Here is a 13,089-nt window from a genome sequence, read left to right as displayed (position 1 = left end):
GAGAGAGAGAAAGAGAGAGAGAGAGAGAGAGAGAGAGAGAGAGAGAGAATTACGTAAACGATAAAATGTATTTCCTTTGCAAAATAAAAAGCGAATAAAAGAAGCAAGAAAGATGAATCAAAACAAAAAACGAAAGAAAGAAAGAAAGAAAGAAAGAAAGAAAGAAAGAAAGAAATAGAAAAGAAACAAAACAAAAAAAAAGAAGAAAAGAAAAGAAAAAAAGAAAAGAGAAGAGAAAAATAGAAAGGGGGGTATCCCCGATAAAAACGAGTAGCAATTTAGTCGAAAAGCACCGCAAAAAAAGATGTATCATTGGAGCTATTACCGCGTTAATTAATAGGTACCCACCAGCCAGTAGTATTCCTCCTGCTACCCGTACCATGTAGTACGAAGTCGAAGAGTAAACGTTAAAAGCACAGAGGGAAGAGGCACTTTGAAGAATTATCGAGCCATTCGATGGACCGAAGTTTGCGTGGAAACCGTACACTCGCTGGCGAAACGGGCTAGTAGGTTCGATACTCTCTCTGTCTCTCTTTCTCTCTCTCTCTCTCTCTTTTTGCCGGTAGCAGAGCAGAGTCGAATTTGGTGTAGGCTTTCACGCGAAGAGAAAGAGAAAGAGAAAGAGGGAGAGAGAGAGAGAAAGAAAGAGGTAGAGAATATATACACCCACACACACACACAAAGAGAGAGAAAGGGAGAGAGAGAGAGAGACAGAAAGAAACACATACACAGAGATAGAATCATGTGGGTGTGAGAGCAGCGAACGTTCGAGGGGTGCGTCCTAAACACGTGACGCCTGATTCATACACAGACTGCTACGGAATCAATTTGTAATCTTGACTCGAATTAAGGACGGCAGAGGAGAGAAGCGAACGGCTGCTGCTGCCGATGCCAACGTCGAGAGGAATGGAGAGAGAGCGAAAGAGAGAGAGACCGAGATAGATAGTGAGACAAAGAGAGAGAGAGAGAGAGAGAGAGAGAGAGAGAGAGAGAGAGAAGCTTGGAGACGCGGGATACGTTTATCGGCGAAGCGAGCCTGGCATTTGGTCGGAGAATGTGCCACGGGTATACCGGAATCTCGAGCGCCTCGTGTTGTAGCATTATAGTTGGCTTGTAGGTTATTAGGTGCGCCGACTAATAGCCATCGATATCGGCCATTAATGGCAGGTAACCGGACGGTGATAATGGATATCAAAGGACGGCCCTCGCGACATCGTTCTATGCGTTCGGTCATGCGTTCGACGACTGAACCGATTTGGGTGGATTGTTTCCAAAAAAAAAAAAAATGAGAGAGCGAAAGAGAGAAAGAGAAAGAGAGAGAGAGAGAGAGAGAGATGGAAAAAAGTGACGAATTTATTACACCTGATATGAGATAGGAAAATTTGAAAGAGTAAAAATACTATTCCATTATTAAACGTTATCAAAAATATTATAGAACATTCAAATCGGAAAAATGCAAAGTTTTACGAACTTGTATATTAATAAGGAAACACGATGTTTCATTTTTGTAATAAGGAAACACGATGTTTCAAGTTTGAGCTATAGAAGTTAATTTAACGACTGAAAAAATAACATACGAAACTGAAAGAAATTCTCAAGCGAATACTTTCGTATAGTTAACGCTTCGATAGGATTCTCATCCTTCGTAAAAAAAAAAAAAAAAAGAAACTCTTCGAAATTGAACGAAGCAACGACGGAGATACGAGATCTACGAGCTCGAATTATAGAAATGTAAAGAGAGAGCGACATAAACGGAGTGTGAGTAAGAAAGAGAGAAAGAAAGAGAGAAAGAAAGAGAGAAAGAAAGAGAGAAGGAAGGAAGGAGAGATCTTCGCGTAGCACCGAACGAAACGGAGGGAGTGAGAGGAGGCTTTGCGAAAGAGAAGCGGTAGAAACAAAAGGGTGCAGAACGCGGTGTAGGAGGTGGAAGGAGGAGGTGGGATAGAAAACGATCGGGGCAACGAGAACGGAAACAAAAGCGGCGCGGGGAGATACGCAGTATGGCGACGCTTCCGGCTCGCTCACCACACACAATGCGAGCTCCCGTGTTAACTTCTGTGCCCCGTTGCTTGCTCCTCCACCTTTCTCTACGAACGTATCTCTCTCTCTCTCTCTCTATTTCCATACACGTTTCTCTATCTATCTATCTTTTTCTCTTTCTCTCTCTTTCTCTCTCTTTCTCTCTCTCTCCCTCTCTCTTACTTCGCGCGTCAAAACGCGCGCGCGATTTCTATGCGTCTCGCAAAGCACCCCGCTGTTACTTCAGCATTCGATAATCAGAATGCGTGACCCTGCCCTCCGAGAAAGGGCTCCTCGTCCTCTCTTAATCCGTCTCCTCTATATCTCCTTCGTTCTCCTTTTTTCTTTTCCCCTATGCAAGAATTTCTCGACGACTCGAAAATTCACAGAAACGCAGAAACGCGGACACCCTCGCGTCCATCCACGATATACGTACGCGTTATCTATTAGACAAAAGTACGGCCGATAAATCGGAAAGAACGTTTTATATTTTTATAATAATGTAAGATATGATATAAATTGTTAGAATGTTTGGGAAATGTTCGTCGGTTCAACGATGATAATAAGATTTGTTGTTAATTATTTCGTGTAATGGAATGAAATAGAATGTATTAAAACGATGACCGAGTCCATATTTCCTTCAGAGGAGCGTCATTGATTTTTGTTTGGAAAACTTATTTTTGCTAGAACGTTAAAATCTGGCAGGTCTTTAGTCGGCAGTCAGACATGAGGTCGTATTTGGCAGCCTCGTAGTCTTCTCAACGAAAGTCAAACCGACGGGAACGCGAAGGCTGACGCCGACGCTGACGCCAAACTCGACATACCGTGGCGCACATTCACCTTTTATTGTCCTTTTCCTAGTGCCGACAAGCACTAGGTGATATTAAAAAAGCAGTCCCTTTTGCTGGTCACTGGCGAGGAAACGGAAGCCTAACATGTACGGACTTTTTAAGAAATTAGTCTCTGTTGTTCTCGAAAAATGACATTCCACTCTTTTTCTCTTTCTCTCTCTCTCTCTCTCTCTCTCTCTCTCTCTCTCTCTCTCTCTCTTTCTCTCTCTCTCGTTCTGTCTTTTTTTCTATCTTCGTTTCGCCATCTCGTTGAGAGCCATGCGTTTAATTAGTTGACGATGCATTCGCGGTGCATGCATGCACTCAACCCGCCTCGAAAATACAATGCACGCTTTACTCCTGTTAGCTTTGACTCCATATAAAAATGTACACAAGCATTATGTATGTATTTGTGTGTGTGTGTGTGTGTGTGTATAGACACATACTTGCATATATATATATATATATAAACATACACGCACATAGGTATGTATGTACTGTATAAATTATGCATACTATTTCACGATTAAGTGACCGTGTTCGTTTTTATTCTGAAAATATCTTGTCTACCGATCTTTCTTCTTCGTTTTTTTTTCTTTTTTTTTTTTGCTTTCCTTATTCTTTTTGTTCCCTTTCCTTTCCCTTGTTTTTTTCTTTTCTTCTTTTTTGTCTTTCTTTTTTCTTTTTTTGAATAATTATTCCCACTCGACCCGAACTCGTAAGAAACATTATGAAGATAGTGAAGATCGGGACTCTGGAGAACTTTTGCTTTCACTTGCGTACCCTCGAAAAGCGTTGAGAGACCGTCATCATGCAATTTCTAATGCGGTTCGAAAGGCCATAAAAGGTAGAAGAGGGAACTGACAAGGAAAGCAAGAGCCAGTACTTTCGTACTTTCCAATCGTTATTGCCTCTCTCGCTCGAGTCTCCCCTTCGTTTGGAAGTAGCCAGATGCAACGTGAAAAAATGGTTCAATATGGTCACGTTGAAGCTACGAACATGCAGAAAGAGAGAGAGAGAGAGTGGAAGAAAAAAATGGGGTTAATCTGGTGCTAATCCTCGTCAGGGTGCAAGAGAACGTCTCGAGACTCGTCGAAGCTTCCACCCTTCAAGGACGAGATGGTGGTTCGAGTGCGTGAAAGCCGAGGAAATTGAAGGGCGATGAAACTTGCTTTTACCGACACAACAACGAATTTCTTTCTAAACCCTACGACCTGAAAGTTTTCAAACTAGACCTTCTTATAGATCGTGACCCCTATTCTAAAAAAAAAAAAAGAGAGAAAGAAAGAAAGAAAGAAATAAAAAAAAAGAAAAAAGAAAGTAGTGACAACTATCGAAAGAAAATATTATCATCGTAACCTAAGAATAACGTAACGTAACCCAAACCAATAGACCAACGTAAAGATATATTATTTATTCTAATAGATATAGATATAAAAATACGTACAATGCCTATCCATAAAATCGTGTTGTAACGAAGTTAAAGAATATTTTTTAGAAAATAGACCAAAAACGAAAGTAAATTTGTCCTCTTTTAAGCTAGCTAACGATTCGGCTCGATGTTACAGAGATGAGACGTAAACAGAGTGCAACGAGGAGTCACGCGTTCGAGAAAATTAATCTGGCCTCGTTAAAGGCCAACGTTGGCGTTGGTGGTATTGGTGTTGGTGGTAGATGGTTGGTGGAACTGGTAGGTGGTATAGCTGGCATAGGAAGAGGCAAGGCTGTGGCTGCAATTTCGTTGTAAATCTCGCTTGGGTCCTCCCGACAACGACACGGTGACCTAGAAAATCAAAGGGTTGGATCCACGCTTCGGGAGCTCGTCGGAGATCGATTTGAATTTTCCTCCCCTTCCTTTCGCATAGAGGAGAAACGGGTTCTCGTCGACTTTTACAACTACAGTCAGCCGGTCTAGTACTGGACCCATGGTCCTTTCGAAGCAACCGAAAAGGTCCAAATTGGTCGCTCCCTTTCGCGCGAAAATCGATGGAATGAGAATCCTCTATTCTTTTTTCTCTACCTATATATCTCTCTTTCACTTTTCTCACTGCCATAAATCTCTCTTCCTCGTTCATCTTACACGCTCGTCCTGTTTCTTGCGTTTATAATTAACTCGACGATTCGAATCTCGAAGCACATTTAAACCATTAAGAACGACAGTTACAGTCGTCAACTGGACAATCTTAACTTTCAAAATATCGATCGAATTGATGTAATAATTAAAGTCGAATTTCTCTCCTTTCTTCTTTTTTTTTTTATAAATATAAAAGAATCATTAAAAGCTCTCGAAGAACAGGAAAAGAACAAAGCAACAAGGAAAGATTAGAAAGATTTCGAGGACACGTAAAGAGTACAAAGAAAGTGTCGTTTATAAAGCTCGCTCGCATTTAGGTTGGTAAGTAACTACTTACCTATATCTCGACGAATTAATCATGATTAATTAGCGCGATTCTTGTACCGAGGAAAACTCGTTGACACTAATGCGAGGACGACACAATACCGCGTCATGTTCAACCGAGCTAATCGGCCATTATTTCGATCGACCTGTAAGACCACCCGCGATGGGATTTATGCGAGCCCCTCTGTCCAAACATTGCTACACACCTATCGATTTATATTCCCTTTACGAGTTACACTAAACTTCATAGAAATCCGATTAGAAATTCACAAAGTTTCGAACGACTCGACGAGATTGAGAAGCGAGTTTAGGCGTGAGCGGCCTTAATCGCTTTGACGAGACGCTCGTAAAATTGTTGGCGTAGGTCAAAAATAGGTACCGATCGTTCAAGTTATGAAACATATGTTCCTTCCGTCTGTAGTATGATCATACGTTCGGAAAACAGGAGAACGTAAATACGTGCAAGAGAAATGATCAAACGTGAGAATTAGTTTCGAAACGAAAAATATGAAGGGGGAAGCAGAAGAAAAAAAAAAGAAGAAAGACAGAGAAAAACGTATAATCGTTTTGTTTGCGAGCAGATCTGTTCGGTCCAATAATCCTAATGGAAGAAAAAAAAAGGAGTAAATTACAAAAGAAAACAAAAAGTATAGGAAAAAAAAAACAAAACAAAACAAAACGTATAATTATTTTGTTCCAGCGGAACTGTACAATCTAATAATCCTACATATCCGCAGTCACGAGTGCATAGGCCGCCGAGGTCAAGAAACGCGTGCGGTTCTGGATGGAAAAACGTGGAGGGAGAGAGAAAGAGAAAGAGAGAGAGAGGGAGAGGGAGGGAGGGAGGGAGACAGAGAGAAAGAAAGAGAGAGAAGAAAATAAAGACAAAGATATAGAGAGATACAGATAGCTAGATAAATAGATAGATAGATAGATAGATAGATAGATAGATAGATACATAGATAGATAGATAGACAGAAAAACAGACAGAGAAAGAGAGAGAATCAGAGAGAAAGAGAGAGAGAGAGAAAGTTTGGTGGTGGCAGTGGCAGAGAGGTGGTGGTGGTGGTGGTGGTTGGAACGATGGTGATGGTGGGGCGAGTCGAACACGTGCGCGTGAAAATTCACGTCGTCACGTAAGCGTGGCGTAGGTGGCTTGGTAGGTGGAAAGGTAGAAAGGGAGAAGGCGAGATACGAAGAGACAATACGAGGGAGAGAGAAAGAGAGAAAGTGAGAGAGAGAGAGAGAGAGGGGTTGAAATAGAAAAGCGAATGGAAGGAGAATGACAGAGAAGAGAGACGACCAACGCAGAGAGAAAGAGGGAAAGAGAGAATGAGAGAATGAGAGAAAGAGAGAGAGAGAGAGAGAGAGAAAGAGAGAGAGATGGGGATAGAGTGAGAGAGCGAGAGAGATAGTGTGAAGGCGAGATAAGGAAGAGGCGGAGGGTGAAAGGTACCCACGACTCGGTTCGAGCAAGCAGGCAGGCAAGCAGGCAGCCCCTTTCGCAAGGCAGGCGACCCCCTAAGCCTGGTTAGGGGCGAAGGCGGCGAGCCGCGGAGGCCACAACACGACCGCCGTCCTCATTGGTCGACGCGCTTGCCCTGGGTGGGGCTCCGGAAAAATTGGAGGGGAGAAAAATCCCCTCTAAATAGCTGCGGCTGCGGCCACGAAAAACTAGAATCCGCTCAGCCGGCATCGAGTGCGCGTCGCGATCAACTCAACTTTTACGCTTTTACCCGTGGTACGCTCTCTCCGAAAAGGGGGAAGAAGATACGAGTATAGAGTATAGTGTTTGGGAAAACGGAGAGAGGAAGAGATATATATATACGCACATACATACATATGTATATATTCCTCTACGTACATATGTATATGTACATGTACATATGTAAAGCGTGAAAAAGACACGCGACACACTGGATATACTCTGTGTTTCTTTTCATTTGTCTTTATCCGTTTCATATTCAGTTATATAATATTATTGTTAATAATAATAGTTATTATTGTTCTAAAAACAACAATAACTGCAACAACAATCGTAATATTACTAATAATATAATAATAATAATAATAATAATAATAATAATAATAATAATAATACATAGTAGGAAGATTAAGTGTTGAAAAGTGTGAATTCGATGGACTGTGTAAAAAAAAGGAAAACTACAGGGTGTTTTTATCAAGGATAACCGTGTTACGCGAAAGAAGAAGAACCGTATAGAACTTTCAAAAGTTCGCGCTACGCGGCAAACGATCGAACTAGGATCCACAAAGATGCATCTACCGGACGGACCTTTAGGGATCGACAGCTTCAGCGCGATTCGCGAAACTCTTGGCGCTTGTCACGGTGAACTCGTACAGACCGGAAGTCCAGCGATACTTTGTAGCGCGTTACCATCGCATTGGAGGTCGAACAAGTCCCTTCCTGTGGCGTTCAAGGTCGTTGCACTCGACGAGGTCAACGACGGCACGTTGGTCACGATCAGGGCAGGAAACGATGAGAACTGTTGCGGCGAACTTAGGAACTGCACGGCGGTCATGAAGAATCAGGTTGCCAAGTTCAACGATCTGAGATTCGTCGGTCGTAGCGGCAGAGGTGAGGATTAATCCCTCTTTTCGTTGTTAACATATCGTATCGTTTCAAAGTAAAACTCGATCGACTTGTACGAGAGAAAGAAAAAAATAAAAAAAATAAAAAAAAAAAGAAAAAGAAAAAGAAAATAAAATCAAACGAGAAAATGAAAAAGAACGATTCCGTACGAAGAAACAAACGATATTAAAGATCGATTTTAATTTTCCAGGTAAATCCTTCTCATTGACAATACAAATCAGTACGGTACCTTTCCAAATTGCTACATACAACAAGGCGATCAAAGTAACCGTGGACGGACCAAGAGAGCCCAGATCTAAATCAAGTAAGTTTCGATCTAGATTAAAAGTAATACTACAATAAAAGACGATTTTCTTAAATGGTCGTCGGACGAGAGAAGTCGGGGATGTAGAGATCAAAATCGAGACGGGGAAATGTTCGTAGCGATGTTAGCGAATCGATCATTAAGAAAAATTAAGAAATTATAGATCGAAATCGGGGATTGGTAAATTATAATTTTCAAGGGGAAGATCAGGGAAGAGTCATCATCGGCGGAGGCGGTGTGACCAGCCGAGAATCCGCAAACGGGTGTTGGAAGCTCGCGGCCGTTTAATAATCCGGCGTATAGCTGGCGGACCTCAAACCGCGAGCCGCGGCGGTCACAGGACGGTGCTTGCAAGCTCTCTCTCTCTCTCTCTCTCTCTCTCTCACACACACACACACACACACACACTATCTCTCTCTCTCTCTCTATCTCTCTTAAACATAGAACCGTTTACACGTGCACGTGCACGCGCGCGCGCACAGAGACGTCTCTCTCTCTCTCTCTCTCTCTCTCTCTCTCTCTCTCTCTCTCTCTCTCTCTCTCTCTCTCTCTCTCTCTTTCTCTCTCTTACACGCGTTTGGATCGTACACGCATCTAAAGAGAAAGAGGAAGACAGATAGACAGACAGACTAAGAGAGAAAGAGAAAGAGAGAGAGAGAGAGAGAGAAAGGAATAGATATAGAAAACACGAACACAAACGCACAAAAGCTTGGCAAGTTTTCAAGCCGCGACGATCGGAGGTCTCTCCTTCGACTTTCTCGTTTATTTTTCCGAAAACTCCAACGATTCGATTGGATCATGAGTTAGTTAAAGATGTTTATTAGCCTACTCTATGTCTCTCTCTCTCTCTCTCTCTCTCTCTCTCTCTCTCTCTCTCTCTCTCTCTCTCTCTCTCTCTCTCTCTCTCTCTCTCTCTCTCTCTCTCTCTCTCTTTCGCTCTTTCTCTATCTATCTATCTATCTATCTATCTATCTATCTATCTATCTCCATCTCGCAGAAGATTACGACGAGACTTCGTTGTCGTTGGAGTAAAACGAAAGAAAAAAAAGTAGAAAGAAAAGAGAGAGAGAGAGAGAGAGAGAGAGAGAGAGAGAAAGAGAAAGAAAAGATAAAGAAGCCGCGTTTATGCGTTTGTTTATCGCGCCACATATGGCGGTAGCATGTGCGCGCCACGGGAATCCGCGGCGCGTCGTATAAAGAACGTTATACCAAGCTCGTATAAACATAAGATACAAGTCCCGCTTCACCCGGTCCGCTAAGTCGGAGAGCTGTCGTTAATCCTCGTTTTATAGGTCTTGGGTGGCCGGCATCTCCTTTTTCACGGTGTTTGTCAGTTCATTACGCCCGCCAAAGAGACTTTGCCAGACTTGCGAAGAAATGACGGTGCTCGCTAAAGAGAGCGAAAGAGAGAGAGAGAGAGAGAGAGAGAGAGAGAGAGAGAGAAAGAGAAAGAGAGAGAGAACTTATTTTTATTTTTTCTTTAATTTCTTTTTTTTTTTTCCTTTTTATCACTCTTACGGAATCATCCATGAAATTCTATGACGACTCATTCTCGACTTTACGTTGACTTCTTTCACGGATACTCTTAAATAAGTTTTATTTATGTTTAAAAGAATATAGAGAAGCGAAATAATAAAATTTGAAGAGAAATCAAAAATTTATTCGATCGTGTCCCGGCAAAATTTATAAAGATCTTCATTGAATCTGATTTCTTTTCTCTCTCTCTCTCTCTCTCTCTCTCTCTCTCTCTCTCTCTCTCTCTCTCTCTCTCTCTCCCTCTCTCTTTCTCTTTCTATCTCTATCTTTCGTTCATGTATATTTGTTGAATGAATGCGGATATAAACCTTCTTTTCTTTTCTTTTCTTTTCCCGTGACAAAGCATGTTACGAAAGACTAATTTCATAATAATAAGATTAGTTTTGGTTTATACGCGCTTCTTATTTAGTTATGTTATTATTGAGTATAACATTATTCTAAGAACAGCTTTATATTTGTGTTTATGTTTATATGTAACCTAGGCAAAGTTAAGACGACTTTCGTAATCTCTTCTTCGCTTATAATATATTTTGTATAAACACATGTATTTCAAATTTTTGTGTTGTTGTATCGTTCAGAAGGGGCTTGACTCTGGCACGGTATAGATCTATCTATCTATCTTTCTCTTTCTCTCTCTCTGTATCTCTATTTAACCAAATTTTTGGCATTTGATTTACAGATTATCAGTATGGACCTGGATTCCATGGACTTGGTTTACTCAATCCGTGGTTGGATGCCGCTTATTTGGGCCACGCCTGGCACTTTTCTCATCCTGCATTGGTCAAAGGTAAGAATTTTTTATCATCTCTCTATCTCTCTTTTTCTCTCTCTCTCTCTCTCTCTCTCTCTCTCTCTCTCTCTCTCTCTCTCTCTCTCTCTACATTTATAAGATCTTTTATATCACTTCTGCCCTCGATAAAAAAAGAAAACAAAACCTAAAGAAAGAAAGTATCACGGATCATATTATATTCTTTCAAACAAATAGATTGATTTTTATTGTAAAAATCTCGTAGAAAATCGGCTTGTAAACGTTATTTTCGATATATATAAATATATATACACATATATATATATATAAAAAGTCTCACAATAAAAAAAAATATATACATATGTGTATATAAAAAATCTCAATCGGATATTACAAATCGGATCTCCTGTTATCGAGAAACTTGCACGTACACAAGTACGTACATAGAAACGTAAACTACTACGAAACATTGTGTACGCGTGATGGTTTGACGAATCACCGACAAAAAAGAAGATCTCGAAAGAGGCCGCCAGTTCGTTGGAGAGAACGCTCGTACAAACGAGAAAGAGAGAAAGAGAACTCGTGTTATCGATTTCGTCGAGTCCGCGACGCCTGGCGATGATTCATACCTCGTAGAGCTGGACCGAGGGGTGAGCCTGTGCTCCCTTTTCCCACAACGGACCCCCTTCGACCTCCGAATACATCCCTTCCGTTAGAACAACAATACGACTTACAAGCCCACTCTCTCCCACGAGGAACGCGTCGCTCTCTTTCTCTCTCTCTCTGTCTCTTGCTAAAATCGTCCGCTTGAAAACGCCAACTATATGTGTGTATGCATGTGTGTGTGGCACGTTTACAATATATATTATATATACATCGTTTCAAACGATAATCCACCTTGTTGATCCCAGCAGAAATCTTTGATGAACCTACTAACGAGCGAAAGGAGAGATAAGGTAGGAAATAACGTAGGAAGTAAATTCTTTGTTGATTCCAGGAACACTTCCAATACCACCAACGGATTTATTTCCACCGTCGTTCCCACCAACGACCGTACTACCCACAACTTATCCCTTTGATCACATGAAATATCCAACGGAATATACGACGTTACATGGGAAAACAATGTCGACTATTTCGACTACGACGACGACGACAGCCTCAACGATACCAAACAGTCCATCAAGAACACCACCGAGAAGTCCGAGCGAGTCCGAGAGCGAGGTAACAGCCGAGGAAGTTCGTAGCAGTGCCTTCGTCCCGATTAGGCTGAACACCCTACCACCTCACCAGTCTGTCACAACAAACCCGTCCTCGTCTTCTCCAGAAAGGATCACGCTTAGAGCGAAACCGACGGAAGGTGTGAAGAACGAATTAAAAGCACCGACGGCACTAATTTCTCAAAGAATTTCACCAAAGAGAATCTCATCGCCGACCAAGATATCCTCGTCTACACCAGCGAAACCCGTTTGGAGGCCTTACTAAAATCCTTAGGCGAGAGGGAAAGGAAGAAAGTGAGAAGAACAAGATCAAAACACAGTGAGAGAGAGAGAGAGAGGGAGAGAGAGAGAGAGAGAGAGAGAGAGAGAGAGAGAGAGAACGATAGAAAGAAAGGAAAAGAAAACTTTGATCCTCCAATTCCCCCTCCCCCCAACTGGAAGGCTAGTGATACCACGTGAACTATGTTAGGCGTCTTGAAATAATCCTCTAATACTTCGATTCCTTCGTCTTCTAGTTTTGTCGTCAATGATTCTACTGGTTGAATTAATGTACGATGACTGCCTTCGGTTTTACGAAGGGAATACAGACCAAAACACGCGTGCTGCAGCCTCTCGTCTATCGAAAGGATACGCCTCGCTTAACTTATCATCGTTTAACGAATTATCTTCACTATCTATAGCTGATAATTAAGATTGTAAATTATGTAAGATGAATAATTCGAGAGATTTGTATATACGTGTAGATTTAGTTCGTGGACAATAATGCAGTGATAGAGTACAGATACTATATTATAAATATTATATATATATATATATGTATGTGTGTATACATATAAATATATATGCGATTGTATATACGAAGGACAAACAGACTTTTGAACGTACATATATATATATATATATATATATATATATATATATGTATGTATATACGCATACACATACATATATATTCGAATATTTGTTAAAACCTGAATACGTGCAAGGAAGAACGAGAAAGTGAAAGAATAGATAAAAGAAAGAAAGGTTAAAAGACAAAGAATATTGCCATTATTTATGTCAGAGATCATATTTAATGTATAAAGATGGTATAAAAAGAGTGAATATAAAGAATGCAACGAGAGAAATAAAACTGAATTATACGTGAAAAAAAAAAAATATATTGCGTATCTATAATATATACATTTCTTCGTCATTTATCCTCATTTTCATTTTCTTTTTAAACTTTCAGATTTTTCGTTTCTTTTCTTTTCTTTTCTTTTCTATTCTATTCTCTTCTATTCCCTTCTGCTTTTCTTTCTTTTTTCTTTCACGAATTTTCATTTTCCGTCGTAGCTCAACCCGATCCTTCTTAAATTTCATCCTTTTTGCGAAGGAGAAATTTATTGCATTACAGAAGCTCTCTCTCTCTCTCTCTCTCTCT

The 13,089-nt window shown here is 40.8% G+C and overlaps 2 protein-coding genes across 3 annotated transcripts in view; one reads left to right on the top strand and one right to left on the bottom strand.

Annotated features, from left to right (window-relative positions):
- LOC122626960 (protein lozenge-like) overlaps window positions 1–13,089 on the bottom strand; it is a 100,821-nt gene that overhangs the window by 43,680 nt on the left and 44,052 nt on the right. The gene's annotated exons all lie outside the window — the stretch shown is intronic.
- On the top strand, window positions 6,631–12,556 carry LOC122627004 (segmentation protein Runt-like). 2 transcript variants are annotated; one of them, XM_043807708.1, is made up of 5 exons: window positions 6,913–7,843; window positions 8,049–8,162; window positions 10,378–10,485; window positions 11,444–11,985; window positions 12,017–12,556. In XM_043807708.1, the coding sequence occupies exons 1-4, from the start codon at window positions 7,522–7,524 to the stop codon at window positions 11,929–11,931; spliced, it is 1,032 nt and encodes a 343-aa protein (XP_043663643.1). In that variant the 5' UTR covers window positions 6,913–7,521; the 3' UTR covers window positions 11,932–11,985; window positions 12,017–12,556. The 2 variants fall into 2 exon arrangements, with proteins under 2 accessions (XP_043663653.1, XP_043663643.1); XM_043807718.1 differs by lacking the exon at window positions 8,049–8,162 and having other exon boundaries at window positions 6,631–7,843.

The sequence above is a fragment of the Vespula pensylvanica genome, chromosome 1 (assembly GCF_014466175.1).
Source record: "Vespula pensylvanica isolate Volc-1 chromosome 1, ASM1446617v1, whole genome shotgun sequence".
Lineage (NCBI taxonomy): Eukaryota > Metazoa > Arthropoda > Insecta > Hymenoptera > Vespidae > Vespula > Vespula pensylvanica.
This window is presented reverse-complemented; position numbering and strand designations above follow the sequence as displayed.